This window comes from Elaeis guineensis, chromosome 1 (assembly GCF_000442705.2).
Source record: "Elaeis guineensis isolate ETL-2024a chromosome 1, EG11, whole genome shotgun sequence".
Lineage (NCBI taxonomy): Eukaryota > Viridiplantae > Streptophyta > Magnoliopsida > Arecales > Arecaceae > Elaeis > Elaeis guineensis.
Genome location: NC_025993.2, coordinates 14,764,432 through 14,782,061, shown reverse-complemented (window position 1 = coordinate 14,782,061; position 17,630 = coordinate 14,764,432). Strand labels below are relative to the sequence as shown.

At 34.7% G+C, this 17,630-nt stretch overlaps 1 protein-coding gene and 1 pseudogene across 1 annotated transcript in view; one reads left to right on the top strand and one right to left on the bottom strand.

Moving 5' to 3' along the window:
- LOC140854724 (protein ROH1A-like) overlaps positions 1-9,079 on the top strand; it is an 11,095-nt pseudogene extending 2,016 nt beyond the window's left edge.
- The window catches only part of LOC105038085 (WAT1-related protein At5g64700-like), a 44,897-nt gene extending 28,567 nt beyond the window's left edge, over positions 1-16,330 (bottom strand). Inside the window, exons 1-2 of the mRNA XM_073252272.1 lie at positions 15,847-16,330; positions 15,706-15,768 (exon numbers count right to left, since the gene is read on the bottom strand). Of these exons, the coding sequence (XP_073108373.1) occupies positions 15,706-15,768; positions 15,847-16,019 (236 nt within the window). The 5' untranslated portion in view covers positions 16,020-16,330. The remainder of the gene's footprint in view (positions 1-15,705; positions 15,769-15,846) is intronic.
- Between the last annotated feature and the right edge of the window lie 1,300 nt (positions 16,331-17,630).

Here is a 17,630-nt window from a genome sequence, read left to right as displayed (position 1 = left end):
AAAATTCAAACATAATGAAAAAATTGGATTCAACCATGTGCTAGTAAGGTTATCCTGAACCCAATAAGATTTCTTTAAATCCAATTAAGACTTCATAAGCCCAATTACTTATTTCAGGTCTAATCTCTTTATTATGTAACCCTATAAATTTAATTCTATCTGGTAGTAAGATATACAATGATTTCTATCAAAGTATCATCGAAACTCTTTTCAATGGATTGGAGCAGTGCCACTCATCAAGGATTATCGATCCTGAGTAATCCTAATCTCTATCGTGAGTCCCGATTAGATGGTAGGTTATAGATAAATCGTCAAATCTTATCATCAGTCATGTGATAGATTTGATCAGCTCAAGTCTAATTACGATCCTTATGGAAACTTTTTTCCACCAACCACACTGCTGTGGTCACAGACTTTCAGACTTAGCCTCTCAAATCCTATATGACTGCTCTTCTCTATCAAGATCGATAAATTTCATCTAGATGTGTATCCTACTCCTACAGTGGATCAACTATCGCCAACATCTACTACAACGACTCATTGAGATCATATTTATGTGTCAGTCAAACTTCAGCAGCCTCACTGTGAGTAATCGTACCATCATAGATTAAAGGATCATTCACATAACTACAGCATCAAGATAATCACTGATGATCGAGTAGAAATCCAAGTGATCTCTTATATGGTCATGCTCAGTACTAGTTATTTTCTAATAACTAGCCATACTCGTCACTCAGTATCTCTACACTGTAGACTAGAGACTCATCTAATCTGAAGGAAATGATCTATACATCGATCTATCCAGATCGATCACCATCCTCATGATGATACTATAACCAAGAGCATTTAGGAATTATATATATGTCTTTAATTCTCAACACTTTGAGAATATGTATCGAAATATTAATTTCATAGACAATTCAAGGACACATCGTATTTGAATGAAAAATAAACTTACCCTTTATTAATCAAATCAATGAATTAAGCATAAAATTATGTCCTACATTTATTACAATATGTCAGCCATATTGACGTCTAGGACATACATCTAACAATCTCTCATTTGAACTAAAGTCAATTGACCACTAATCTAAGTCCCATCTTCTCGAGGTGGACTTTCATCTTTGGCTGGTTCAATTACTTTGTCAGTAGGTCTATCACGTTATCTGTAGAGTTTACTCTTCACACCTTTATGTATTTTTACTCGAGGTAATCGCGTATACCGTTGATCTATGTGTTTAAATTTCTGATGAGACCTTGACTCTCATTATCTTTGTAGTATAGTATCATGGCATCTAATTACATCCAGTTCTGCAACTAACAAAAGAATCAAATTTTATCCAACACATCTATTGCGTACTTAGCTTCCATTGATTGATTATTTGGAACCTATCCAACATACCGAATCAACATTACATAAGAATACACCCTGATGTAGATATTCTATCATCAGCATCTGTATATCTTCCCACTCCTAACTTTGTCTATTCTCCAAAGATCATGAACAAATTTTTAGTGCTTCTTAAGTACTTAAGAATGTATTCACAACAATCCAGCACTCCTAGCCTGAATTCGACTGATATCTGCTCATGACACTCACAGCAACAGCTATATCAGATCGAGTACATAGCATGGCATACTCCTATGCTCAAGAGGTAGAAGTCCTCTTTTAGAGTTTTCTATGCTGAACCCTTTCAGCATCTCTTCTTTATACTATTTTTGTGATAGGCTTAGCATCCTTTTAGATCTATCCCAATAAACTTTTTTTTCAAGAATATAGAGTGTTTCTCCAAAATCATTCATGGAGAATTTTTTGGACAACCATCTTTTGACCGAGATCAGCATGAGAATATCATTTTTAATTAAAAAAATATATCTATGTATAATATGAAGAATGTTATTGCGGTCCCACTGATCCTTTTGTATACACAAGGTTCCTCTTCGTTCTTGATGAAATCAAATGATTTGATTGCATCATCAAAATAAAGATTCCAACTCTAAAAAGCTTGCATTAATCCGTATATGGATCTTTGCAGCTTGCAGACTTCATGATCACCATCACCAGATGTGAAATCCAAAAGCTACTTCATATAGATATCTTTCTCAAGATATTTATTCAGAAAAACAGTTTTCACATCCATCTGCCAGATTTCATAATCATAATAAGCTGCAATAGTAAACAAAGTGCGGATGAATTTCAACATGGCTATGGACGAGAAGATTTTCTGATAGTCAATGCTCTTGCACTGACTATAACATTTTACCATGAGTCTAGCTTTATTGGTCTCTACCTTACCATCAGTATTTATTTTTCTTTTATAGATCCATTTACACCCAATAGGTACTATACCCTTAGATGGATCTACTAAGGTCCATACTTAGTTCGAGTGTATCGAGTCGATCTTTAACTTTATTGTATCTAACCATTTTTCAAAATCGATGTCAAACATCGCCTCGTCAAAAGTACTAAGATCATCACCATGACCCCCACTTCCACAAGGAATGCTTCCTCTGCATCCTCTTTCAGCATGCCCATGTATTTTTTAAGAGGATGGGAGATTCTACTTGATCAATGAGGTAGAAGAGCAACATCAACTACTGGCTCATGAATAATAGGTTTTTGAGGATCCATAGCTCTTTGCTCTTTAGAAATCTCTTCAAGCTCAACTAACCTCCCACTGTCACCATCCTAGATAAATTATTTTTCTAAGAATATGATATTTTGACTCACAATCATATTGTGATCTTGTAGAAAGTAGTAGTATCCCATTAATTCTTTTGGATATCCTATAAAATGAGCCATTACAGATCTATCCTCTAATTTATCAACCATTTGTCTCTTGATATAGGTCAGACATCCCCAAGTCTTAAGATAATCTAGACTCAACTTCTTACAGTACCATATCTCATATGGTGTGGTAGAAATAGATTTTGATTAAATCCTATTCAATAGGTGAATTATAGTTAATAAGGCATGTCCCCAAAGATATAAGGGTAAATCGATGATGCTCATCATGGACCTGACCATATCTAATAGGATCCTATTCCTCTTTTTGAATACCCCATTGAGCTGAGATATTCTGGGAAGAGTTCATTGAGAGACTATGCCATTGTCTTTAAAATATTTTAAAAATTTTTGACTAAGGTATTCACCTCCTCGATCAGATCAAAGAACCTTAATAGATTTGTCTGTTTATTTTTCTACTTCATTTCTGAATTTTTTGAATCTTTTGAAGGCTTCAGACTTGTGTTTCATCAGATACACATTTTTGTATCGAGATAAATTATCGATAAAGATGATGAAGTAGCTATAACCACCCCTGATCTGCACATCAAATGATCCACACACATCGGTGTGTACTAGGGCAAGTAACTCGATGGCCCTTTTTTCATATCCTATAAAGGATAACTTGATCATTTTTTTTCGAAGATAAGATTCACAAGCTAGGTACGACTCTGGATCAAGAAAGTCAAGGTTCCCATCTCTTTTCAGTTCGTTTACCATGTCCTCTTCAATATGGCCCAGTCTATGATGCCACAGGTACTTTTGGTTAATTTTGTCTTTGAATCTCTTTTGATCTACGACACTCATTATTTGCTCGTTCAAATTCATATTCACATTAATATGTAAATAATATAGACTGTTAATTAAAAAATCATATGTAACCAATTTATTTTGTAAATAAATGAAACAAAAATCTTTATTGAAATTAAATTCAAAACTATCCTGTGCTAACACAAACATGAAAATCAAATTTCGACTAGCCACTGAAATAAAATAACAATCCTTTTAAATCTAATCTAAATCCTGACAGTAATCAAAGAGGATAAGTATCAATGGCTTTTATAGCAACTTTTGCTCCATTGCCGACTCAAATGATCATGTCACTTTCTCTCAACCTCCTACTTTCTATGAGACTCTGCATTGAGGTACATATATGGACACTCAAAGTAGAGTCCAATACTCAACTAGCAGTAGAAGAAACTATAAGGTTAGACTCAATTAAGAGCATACCTTCTGAAGGTTTATCATCTTTTTTTATTTTTAGGCTCTCTAGGTAAAGTGGACAGTTTCTCCTCTAGTGGCTGTCAATATCACAATGGAAATACTTTTCTTTTGCTTCAGTCTTTTTTGAAACATCCTTCTTTGGCTTGCCCTCTTTCTTCTGCTTCTTAGTGAATTTATTCTTCTTCTTTCAAGCAGACTTTCTCTTGATCGAAGAAGTTCACTCTACAGTAAGAACAATGCCCCTTGAACTCTTCAAGATTTTTTTTATAGTTACCAACATGTTTACCAGTTCGGGTATGGTGCAATCAAATTTGTTCATTTAAAAATTTATAATAAATTGAGTATATGAACTAGTAAGGGATTGAAGGATCAAATCCATCTGCATTCCTTTTACATATCAAGTTCGAGCTTTTCAAACTCTTCGATATCCTTGATCACTGTCATACAGTACTCATGGACTGACTGCTCTTCACGCATCTTCAAATTGAAAAGTCTCTTGGACACTTCGAAGCACGTTATACAGCTCTGCTTACCATATAACTCATTTAGGTGAGTGATCATAGCTCTGACAGTGGGTATATGCTCATGCTGGCTCTACAACTCATTTATCATGGATGCCAGCATAAAGCACTTGACCCGACTATCTTCATCCATCCACTTTTCATAAGTAATTTTTTGCTCTGCAATAGGATGGTTTGGTAATACTAAGGATTTTTGGTTGAGTATATAACCTAATTTTTCAAAAGTCAGGACAATCCTAAAGTTTCATAGCTAGTCTTTATAGTTTGTTCCGATCAAATGATTGGATTTAAGGATGCAGGCTAGAGGATTTGAGGCTGACATTATTTAACTGCGAAAGTAGAGATTCAAGTTAGACTTTTATACTTTAAATTTATATTTGCTTCTAGGGACTTGAAGATTCAAAACTAATTTTTCATATCCCTCCACTCTTCAAGTGGAAAACAAAAATCTTGATGTGATAACTGGATTCCTAGTGATGCTGTGGTCCCACTGATGCCATATACCTCATCTAACAGTTATTGATAACACGTATATCGATGCATGAATAATTTTTTATCCAGATGCTTCTCTAAGCATATTGTAGTGACTTAGTTTCTAAGTTATGTGGACTCATCTAATAGTTATTGACCACACTCCTTAGTTAAGTCAGACTCACTACTCGCAAGCAGATGCAAAATCGTCATTGGATCCCTCATCTAACAGTTATTAGACCCAACCCCATCCTTACGTGGAGCAATTCTTTGCTAATAGAGTGGTTGCATGTTTCCGGTATAATTGAACCACTGTGACTAGCCGAAAACAATCAATACCAGTAGCACGTCCACACATCTACAATGATGGAAGACCTATGGACTTAATATTTACGTGGAGGTTTAGATTTAGGTCTCATCTAATCGATCATCATATGATCAATCTAATTGGTATGGGCTAAATCAAACGGCCAAGCAACTTTATTCAAAACTCAATCTTTCAAATTGATCAGGTAAGTAAAGATCGATGGGGATCTCCCTATTATTTTTCTTAGATACTAATAAATTGATCAGGTCAGCGAACAGAATTAATTAAATAACCATCTCTCAATTACTTATCTTAGATACCAATAGATCAATTGGTCCAAATAGGTTAGCTTAAGTGAATTAGGCTCAAGCCATCGAGCTGAATTAGGTCCTTATGTTAATTGATTCTACACATGGGATTCAATCGATTTGATCAACAATAATTGCTTGATCTTATAACTTAATTGATCTAATCTTAATCAATACTTGACTTGGTTTGATCAATTACTAAATCAAATTACACCCATTGTATCCAAATCAAAAATACTAGATGCAACCTGATTACATGATCTGATTTTAGTTATGAAAAAATCAAAAATTAACATAAGACTAATTTTTTCATAACTAAAATCCTCATGCATAAACACAAATTTCAGATTCTAAAATTAAATTTTATATCTAAATTTTTTTATATAAAAAATAAATTTTAAATCATAAAACTAATTTTTAGATTTAACATACAAGCATATATCTCATATACGTATGTAAAATTCATATCTAAACAAAAATTCAGATCTTAACTTGATGTCATATATCTCATATACAAATCATGAATCATATTAAAAATAATTTTCAGACCTAAATATGCAATCATATATCTTATATATGAATCATAAATCAAATCAAATTAATTTTTAGATTTATGCATGCATCTACATATTATATAAATGTGAACTAGAAATCATTCTAGAACAAAATTTAGATCTATGCATGCTAACATATATCAACTATATGATCTAAAAATTAAATCTAAAATCAATTTTAGATTTAAAGCAATCATCTATATATCTCAAGCATAAAAAAAAATTAGATTTTAAAATTTTTTTCAAAATATGTATGTCAATTTCATATATATAAAATCCGTGGCTCTGATACCACTATTGAAATTTCATGTCGAGGCATGCATGTATGTTTTAAATTTTTTTTTCTAAATAATATAGTAAAATAAAAGATTAAATTTTTTTTTAATCTAAATCATACATGCATATAATATAGAATACGAGAATCTACTTCATATATTGAAATTGAATATATGCTGAATTTTGTGCTGAAATTGAATATGTGATCGAATCACATACCTATTTCATAATTTTTTTCTTCAAAACTAAATCTGAAAAAGAGTAGGTTCTCTCTTAGTCATGCAAGTGTCCGACCTCTATGAGTATCTACTCAAGATCAGCCTGGAACAGCCCTCTTTGGTGTTGATTTTTCTTTTTTAAGAATAATCAGCCTGCGAATCTGAACGAAGCCTGGATCGCGATCAACTCTTTGATCCTTTCCTTAATCTTTTTTTCTCTTCTTCTCTTGCTTTTCTTTCCTTGATTATGAAGCAATCAAGGCCTAAAAATCAGCAAGTAAGGGGATGCCCAAGCTCTTTTTGGGTGTGGAGATATGGGTCACCCAATACCCTTGGGCATTAGGACCTTAAGGGGAGAAGAGAGGGAGAAGAAAGAGGGGGCATGGAGAGCTTCTGAGGGAGACATGGGCTGTTGGAATTCAATGCTTAGGAGCCTTAGGGAAGGCTCCTTTAAATACGCATAAGGTTTGAATCTTATTCAAAATCAAAATACCACTTAATACAAATTCTACTTGCATTAGGAATCCTTATTCCTTTAGTTATTTGATCTTCTTTAGGAGATCCTTTAGGTACCAACTTTTGGAGCCCTAGAACTCACAAATACATACACCACATAGTTGCCATGGGATGCCCCAATTAGGTCCACACACTCTCTCTAGTGTGTGCATGCCCAACTTGATCAAATCAAGTGGCGTCCAATCAAAACTATCCAGAAAATTGATTAAAGATTTGAACGCTTAATTTATTTGATCCAAAACTTTAGGCACCTAACAATTAAAACTCAATAAATCTAATTTATTTAGATTATTAGTAGATAATTAACTTAAATTAATTTTATCAAATAAAAATTTCAAATATAAAAAAAAAAATTGAGTTCAATCATGTGCTAACAAGGTTATCCTGAACCCAATAAGATTTTTCTAAACCCAATTGAAACTTTATAAGTCTGATTACTTATTTCAGATCTAATTCCTTTATTGTGTGACCCCCTAGGTTCAATTCTATCTGGCAGAGAGATATACAATGATCTCTATCAAAGTATCATCGAAACTCTTTTCAATGGGTTAGAACAGTTTCACTCTAACTCATCAAAGATTATCGATCCTGAGCAACACTAGTGAGCTCTCACAATCTACCAGTAACACCTAGCAATATGTAGTGACAATCCAGTAGAATCGAAAAAAAATCTCAATGTGTAGTTAACATGTGATTCAGTCCCTCTATCATGAGTCCCGACTAGATGATAGGTCATAGATAAATCATCAAATCTCATCATCAGTCATATGATAGATTCGATCAGCTCAAATCTAATTGTGATCCTTATAAAAATTTTTTTCACCAATCACACTGCTGTGGCCACAGATTCTCAAACTTAACCTCTCAAATCTCATAAGACTACTCTCTATCAAGATCGATAGATTCTATCTAGATACGCATCCTACTCCTACAGTGGATCAATTATCACCAACATCCACTATAAGAACTTATTGAGATCATGTTTATATATTAGTCAAACTTCAGCAGTCTCACTGTGAGCGATCATACTGTCGTAGGTCAAAAAATTATTCACACAACTACAGCATCAAGACAATCACTGATGATCGAGTAAAAATTTAAGTGATCTCTCATATGGTCATACTCAATACTAATTATTCTCTAACAACTATCTGTACTCGTCACTCAGTGTCTGTATACTATAGACCAGAGACTCATCTATCCTGAAGGAAGCGATCTGTGTGTCGGTCTATCTAGATTGATCATCATTCTCACAATGATACTATGATCGAAAGTATTTAAGAATATATATATATATATATCTCTCTAATTCTCGATACTTTAAAAATATATATCAAAATATTAATTTCATGGATGATTCAAGGACACATCATACTTGAATGAAAAATAAATTTACCTTTTATTGATCAAATCAATGAATTAAGTATAAAATTATGTCCTAGATTTATTATAATATGTCAGCCATATTGGCTTTTAGGACATACATCTAACACCATGATGTCGTCGCGGCATCTACCGTAGGCAGTGGCGATGGTGGGCTTGCAGGAAAGGATCATGGAGGAGTGGTGGCGGAGGGATCGAAAGGTGATGGTGGGGCTACTGGTGGAGATGCAAGAGGTTGAGAGGTGCAGAAGGGGGCTGATGGATGTCGTGGAGGAGGCCATCGATGGAGATGGAGGTGGAGGAGGTGGGGCATTGCTGGAGAGAGAGAGGGTGGAGGTGGTGGCGGCAGAGCTGGTAGAGGTGTGCCGAAGGCTGGAGGAGGGGTTGGGGCCACTGGAGAGGCAAGTGAGGGAGGTGTTCCATCAGGTGGTAGGGAGCCATGCAGAGGTCCTCCGGTGCTGAGAACAGGGGACGCACCCTACTACTGCACCACCCATCAGTCCAGCGATTGATTAAAAAATATTTAAAAAATATTAAAATATTATTTTTGGTTGATTTTAGGGATTAAAATAAACTCACATTAACAAACTAACGAACAGAGTTGATGGAAGGGCTTCGGAGCCCACATATTACTAGTTAAGAAACCTCAACTATAAGGTTTTTAGTTGAGGGGTATCGGAGCACAATTTAAAAAAGTTGAGGGGCTATTTGTATACTTTTGTCTAAAATTTTATAGAAAATGGATCTCAACTTTTAATCAACTTTATCTTCTATCACTCCATCTAGTTCTTCATGGATTAGAGGATAATCTCAGACCAAAGTCTTTCCTAAAAAAAAAAGTTTTGGTTCGATTTGTCCATTTTGAAAGTTCAAATAATAAAATTTTGACCTGATTTAGCCCTCTTGAGGACTAGCCTAAAGTTGTAGACCTTAAAAATACTCAATGTCAAAAAAAAATTATCTCAATCAGATATTATGTGATCAAGTTATGGTCTTCTGAAATTTAGCATACGATTTGACTTCATGATATAGTGGATCTTGCTTCTAGATTCTATCTAGCCCTCCTCATAACAACCAACGTGATCCACATCGAGTCCTTGTAATGGCAAAAATAATTGATATCGAGTCTATTGAGCCTTTTGGATATCCATACTGGTCAAAGTGGTCTACAAAGAGTCTAATGATCTACCTAGATCAGAGCTCTCCTTGTTTAGGAGATTTTGCTCCTACTGAATCAGAACTGAAGGTAAGAAATGCTTGCTTCCATGCCTCGTGGCTGAATCACTTGGCTTTTTGTGAAGACAATTTTCAACTTTGATCTTTCTTGCAAGATGATAAATCTTACTCTCTAGACGTAGGAGACAACTTCACTACAAGAGTTGCTGGTACTTGTTTTGAAGGTGTCGCCCATTGAAACATGGTCTGGATGAATTGGACGATCTTTTCCTCTAATTGTGTGAGACATTATTTCATCTCATCAACCATCGAGGTAGATTTAGCCACCATACTTATTTTTTGTCCTTTGATGTACTTTAAGCACAAATAGCCTTTCTCCAAACTACTTGTTTTACTCGCACATTTGAAACTCCCATAGATATAAAAGATCAAAACTCTAATACTAACTTGATCCAATCAGGGAGAAAAAAGATTTGCTTCAATCTGCTCTACTCAAATTTCTTAAAAAAATGATGAAATAATTGTAAAAGTAGGGTTTAGATTCTCTTTCTTTCATTGATTAATTCGATCTCTATTCTATAAACTAAAGGTACATAACCCCTATTTATAATAGTGAGGTTCGTCTTTGTACAATTCAGATTGGATTTCTCTTTTTATTTTTTAGAAGGATGTCCACCATGGAAGAAATTAGGTTAGACTCTTTTTTCTAGCTTAAATAAGATTGGAATATAAAAAATTATGAAAAAATACTAAAATTATATAGAAGATAAATCTCGATTTCTACATCAACTTTATCTGCTATCGCTTCATCTAATTCTTCTCAAATTGAAAGATAACTCAAGGTCAAAGTATTTTTTAAAAATAAAAATTTTGGTTTGACTAGACTATTTTAAGGCTCAAATAATCAAATTTTGATCTAATTTAGCCTCTTTAAAGTTTGACCTAAAGTTATAAATCTCAAAAAGATAACCAATTTCAACAAAAAAAAAATATTTTAATGGGATATCGTATGACTACGTTATGGCCTTCTAAAGTTTGGCATGCGATTTGACTTCTGAATATGGTAGATCTTACTTCTAAATTCTATCTAGCTCTTCTTATAGTAACTAACATGATCTACATTGAGTTTAGTGATCCTTCTGGATATCCACAGTGATCAAAGTAATCCACATCGAGTCTAATGATCCATCTAGATCAAATAGTCTTATTATATATGAGGATCTCGATTCAAGTTTCAACTTTAAATGGTTGAAGAGAGATTTTTTATATCTCTAGATTGTATATCCTCCTCACTGGATGAAGAATTTTTATCTTCAAATGTAAGAGATAGCTTCACAATAGGAGTTATTGATGCTTGTACTTGCATTAAAGGTAATATTGATCTAGAGACGATTTCGATGAGTTGGGCAATCTTCTCCTCTAATTATGCAAGATGTCCTTTCATCTTATCATCCATCGAGGAAGAATTAGTAGCCATATTGATCTTTACCCTTTGATGTACTCTAAGCACAAATAATTCTTCACCTGATTGCTTGTATTGCTAGCGCATCTAGACATGAATTAAGGCCCCTACAAATCTAGAGGACTAACATTCTAATACTAATTTACTTCCATAGATGTAGAGAAACTTGACTATGATATCAACTTGATCTGATCAGGAAGAAAAAAAAAATTTCAAACCCTCTCAACTCAAATCTTTCAAAGAAGAAGAAAAAGATGGAAGAATTATGAAAGTAGAGCTTAATTTTTTTTATTTGATTAACACTCCACCATTAAAAGCTGAGGTAGATAGCATCTATTTATAATAGTAAGGTCCTCTTATACAATTTGAGTGGGCTTCTTCTTTATATTTTCTAGAAAGACATCTCCTCTTGAACAATTCGTTTCACTTTCCTCTTCTAGTTCAAATAGGACTAAGTTTCTAAAAAAAATGGTTAATATAAAAATTATAAAAAAAAGATAAAATCTTATATGAGATAGATCTCGATTTTTATATTAACTTTTTCTGATATTATTCTACCTAACTCTGCATGGATTGAAAAATAACCTCCCATCAAGATCTTTTCTTGAAAGGAAAGTTTGGATTTTACCAGCTTGGTTTGACGCCCAAATGATGAAATTTTGGGGCCATCGGAGGCTGACATAAAGTTGTAGATCTTTAAAAAAAAATCAATTTCCAAAAAGAATCATCTCAATCCAGCATTATATGATCAACTTGTGACCTCTTAAAGTTTGGCACTTAATTCAACTTTTTAATATAGCAAACCTTGCTCCTAGATTCCATCCAACTCTATTTATAGTAGTCGAAATGGTCCAAATTGAATTTGAGGATCCTTCAAAATTAACTACTCAACTACTATGATAATATGAACTTTTAACATATAATTATGATTTATTATATGAATTCGAAATTATTCATATGATAAGAATATGCTCATTTAGAATATATTTTAGTAATTAGTTCTTTAATATAAAGTTTAATTCTCTTCCTTTTGATAAAAAAATGACTAACTTTATTGTATTCTTTACAATATTTTGAAATTTTGTTTAAAATATTATTGAAATATCAATAACTCACATATTCCAATATTTGTATATAACTTTAAATTTCGTTAAAAATAAGTAACTCATGATTATTTTATTCATACTACAATTAAAAAGTAATAACGGTATTTAATATTGAAAACCTTTAATATACTTTAAATAATTTAATTTTTAATATTCTTTTAATTCAAGTTAGGTTAGATCAATGATCTGAATCTTAGCTGAAGTGGAGTAGAAATAAGTTTAATATTTAAATATTAGATTATTATTTAGTTACTATAATTTTTGAAATCATATTTATATATGGTGACAAATTTTTTCATGAATATAATTTTTGTACCTAAAAAATGTAGAACAATAACATTAATTATTAACAAATCTTAGTTTTCATGAACAAATTGCAAATATTGGTAATGTAATTGTCATCAACAATAGCAATAGATAATTAATTTTCATGTATTTTGAATGATAATTACAATAATATTTAGTGATATAATAGTTTTTATCAAGAATTGTGTGAGCAAAATTTTGTTAGCATATAACAAAAATCTTCATACAAAAAATTTCTCAAAACTATGTGAAATTCACGTCATACTTGTGACAATATAATTTTTCTATGAAAATAAATTTCATTACTTAAAATTACTGCCAATAGTTTGGTAATGAAACTTTACTATTGTCACAAAATTTACAATCATTGGTGATGCTATTATTTTCATCATGAACGGGAGACATAACTAATTTCTAAATTTTTAAAAATAAAATAAGAATGGATGATATATAAGAAATTTATAAATCACCAAAAGCATAGATATTTAGTAACTGAAGATATTTCATCATAAAATTTGCAAATTCTTGCTAATAATAAACTTTGTCAGAATATAGTAAGAATTGTCGTAAAAAATGTCCTCCATATGGAGAAAATTGGTGCATGATGTTTGGTGAGACTATTAATTTTGTCATGAAATTAATTTGATTATTTTTATTTTTTATAAATAAAATAAAAATACGTAATGAAAAATTTAAGTCTCTAAAAGTAGAAATATTTAGTAGCCCAAGATATTTCATTATGAAATTTAGTAATTTCAGTGATGATAAATTTTGTCATAATATAGTAAAGATCATCACAAAAAATTCTTCCATACAGAAATTGGCATCAAATATTTAGTGACATATTTTTCTGATAAATATGATTTCATTATAAAAAAAATTTACTAACTCTAGTAGCATGACAAAAGTTAATTTCGTCACCAAAGTTATACTTCTAGTGATGGAATTTTTTTTATTGTCAAATTTTTTGTCACTAATAATTTCTTTAGTTGCAGAGGCATCAAGCGAAATCAATCGTGTGACATTACTATCCTAATCTATTTATCAAAAATATTTATAAGAAAGATAATAGTTATTCTTTTTTATGAAAGTTGGGAGGGCAGGCCACGCAGGTTTATTAAATCAAGGTATGTACAGGAGTCGAAATACCAAAACAGGCCTTTTAGCCATCCATAGAGGATCGGACAACTAAAATCCGGAGTGTTGGAAGAGGAGACGGGGGAGTTTAAGGGAGAGACTGGGGAGTGATTCTGATTCGACCAACAGAAAAAAAAAAAATACAGGTGGAGAACTTACAGACCAATTTCATAACTACTTAAGAGTTTTTGAAGGCTGTTGAGGGATACCCACCGACCGACCGACCGACTATCGGAGGGCCCGACCGGCTGGCGGCCCGACCACCCGACCGACTATCGGAGGGCCCGACCGGCTGGCAGCCCGACCGACTAACCAACGGCCCGACGGACGACTCTGACTGGCCGATCGTAAGTCGGGCGACAGGCCGACGGACGCCATCAGCGGCTAACTGCGGCCATTCCACGGTCCATTCCCGACCGACTAAACCCAGAGGTCCGGTAGCCGACCCACATGAAGCTCGCCGACCGACGGAGGAGTCCGACGCCACTCTGCTGGCCACCGACCTTGGGTCGGCCGACTCCACCAACCACCGTACGGCCGCCAGACGTTGTCAGCTCTGACACGGACATGCGGCACAGTTACCTAGGGGCATTGTCCCGCCGAGAGCCGGGTCAACCTTGGTGATTAGACGGCTACACGGCGACATGACATTTTCACGGCGGCTCTGACAGTCTACAGTGAGTTGACAGTTCCTCACTTGTCCGCGCCATTAATGATGGCGCCATACTGTGCTCCACTATATAAACCGGGGAAGGCAACAGTGCGAGGGATCGATCGATCCGCCCGTCTCTCCCACATACGCAGGCTCGCTCCTCTCTCCCTCTCCCTCTCTCCTTCTCAGAGCTCTCTGTCTGCATTTCACTGTTGCCCAGTCACCTCTCTGACTTGACCGTCGGAGGGTCCCCGCCGGAGCCGCCTCCGGTCAGTGCGGACTTCCTTTTGCAGGTGCACGCTTCCCGGCGATCGGGCGACGAGGCGATTGGCCGCAACAAAGGCCACCAAGATCTGATAAAGTCTACCCATTCCATTTGTTTGAAGAGAACCAACCTTCAAACGCAAAAACAAAAAAGCTAAACACAGCATTTGGAAGATATGCCTCAAATCTAAAAATTCTTCTATTCCGCTCGTTCCAAATGATCCAACAAACCCACACCACAATGGTAAACCAAGCTTTGAATCCAAGCATCAGAGGAAGTTGGGAATTATCCTTCTCCCAAAGCCACAAGACCATTTTTTGATTAAATTGTAGACCAATTTTGCTCGTAATCTGACACCAAATTGTCAAAGTAAAATTGCACGAAACAAATAGATGACCAATAGATTCCTTCTTGACTTGCACATAGAGGGCAAGAGAAGGGTGCAAAGATGTGTCACTTGCTTGGGTGTTCTGAAGTTCAAACCTTGTTGTGGAATAGCAACTAATTGAAGATTTTGATTTTTAATGGAATAGGGAGAGTCCAAATCTTTATTGCAAATGAGGAACAAATACATCAATGCGACAAAAAATTATAGCATCCCGGATTAAGAAGTGATCATTGATGAAACAGTTGAATTATAAAGAAGGGGATGAATATTTATTAAACAGATCAAATATGCCTTCTTGAATAGCTTGCCATCATTTAATGGTTTTGACTCGTTTAAGTGAACAATCATGTAAATTTAGCAGAGATGGATGTATAGATGTGGATTTTATGCATGCGAGCTTTTTATTTAAAGGATGTGAATAGCTCATTCATATGTGGGTCAGACAAATGTTTAAAGCTTGTAATGTGTTGCCGAACTAATCCAAATGTTTGGACACATGCAACCATGGCGAACATAAGAAAACCAATAAAAGTTGCAAACAGGTGGACCGGATGCAGCACAAACGGCGAGCCATGTTCTTTATGGTAATTAATGTGATAACTAATAAAATCTAATACAAAATTTCGATGAAAGAAAAGGACAAAACTTACCCAAATAAAGAAAGTAGGAATATTTTGAAGCAGAGCTTAAATGGAAGAGGTGGGGCGGTTCTCCTACAAAATATTTATGGAGCTTCAACAATTACAAAATTAAGAAAGTGGAGAGGTCCAAGAAAATGAAGAAAGAAGTACCTTTCGACTACAAATGCAAAGGGTGCCAAGAATAGAGTGGCAAACAGCAGTCTATAGACCGCAAACACGTATTCGCTCATGCCTCCATTGAGGGCAGCCTTGGAGGTAATATGTAACCCCGCATATATCGCTCTAACGAGAAAGACGACCAAGTAGACCTTAGAATTGTTCATGCTAAGGATTTGCCCTAGAAGCTCAGGCAGAGATTGAAGGCCCTCTTATGTACCTGGGTGTAGGAAAAGGAGAGGAAACTACGCTTATTTGATGGCTAATCAGGAGGGCAGCAGGTTTACGGAAGTCTCCTGAAATGGATTGGATTCCAAGCCAGCCACCAGGATATCATCTCAGTTCATCCACTGACCGTGTGCAAAGTGCATATTCTGGTCACTGTTAAGCTCGTTTCAAGAGAGAAGAGAGTTTAGTTTGAATTCCTGTTTGGCCCATCAAATATGCCATGTGCCCAACAAAAGAAGAGAGAGAGAGAGAGAGAGAGAGACGAAGTTCCCCATGGCCACAGCCATTGTTCCTTTTCTTTGCTGGTGCAAATAAGCGAGTATACGAGCATGCTTTGATCGCAACATCACTAACTAAACAAGCCAATCACCAACAAGGACGTACTTCAGAGGCCACAAACAAAGAGCAATTGCACCGGCACAAGGAAAGCTAGATGCAGTTCATGACGTATTCCACAGTACACACTGCAGTCGATCACCATACAAGTCGACAATGGCCATTAAAGACCCTCAATTAACGCAGGTTCGATTCACAGCACGTACCTCCTACCTACCAACCAACCAAAATCTGGCCACCATTGTTGCCGGCCACAATTTTGGGCCCATTTATGAAGATACTACGATTCTTGGCAATAAACTGCCACTCAAATATGCGATGCTCTGCAAACTTTTCCAATGGAAGCAATAATATGCTAGATTACACGCTTGTGGTGGCTATTAGAGCACGTAGTAGTTATTGCCTCCTATCTAACTGTCTCTGATATATGCTTTTCTTAATGGACTGCTATTTGCTGCAGGAGACATAGTGAGTTCTACTTTCCAGCATGACAGAATTTTTAAGTGCTCCACTTGGATCATGCCTTGTCCTCTTCTAAACAAGGGCCTTGAGCGTCTTAATCAATGTTAAAGCATTGCCCATCAGGATGCTACTGTTAACTTTAGTTTGAATTTGATGTGACCCAGATATGAATCCGATCTATTTTAAACTTTATTAATCCGTTTGAATATTTTGATCCTCTCTCTTTATCTTAAAGTTTTGTAGCTATGTATATATTGTAATTACACATCTTTTGTTATTGACAGCTATCTTTTATTATTTGAGCCACCGCATATTTTTTATACTTCATCATTTTGATATAGTGAAATATCTCCCCATCTTCATCTATGGACATAGGTTGAAGGCCGAACCATGTAAAACATTGTTCTATTTTTTTGTATATGCTTATTTGTTGTTATTTCAGATTTCATACTAATTAATAAGTAATTTTACAACAAATTAGTATCAGATCTTGAGGTTCGGATTTGTTTAGGTTTGTTCATTAGATTTATTTTGGATTTTGATTATCTATTTCTATTTTTTGTCCTTCATAATTTCTTCATGATGGTTGTGAAATTCAAGATTGAAAAATTCAATGGAAAGAATGATTTTAGTCTTTGGCATATGAAAATGCGAGCCCTATTGGTTCAGCAAAGATTACTGTTTTTTACTGAAGATGCTAAAAAATAAAGATGCTTTACTGATGATATTGTCAAAAAAAGATAAAAATGATC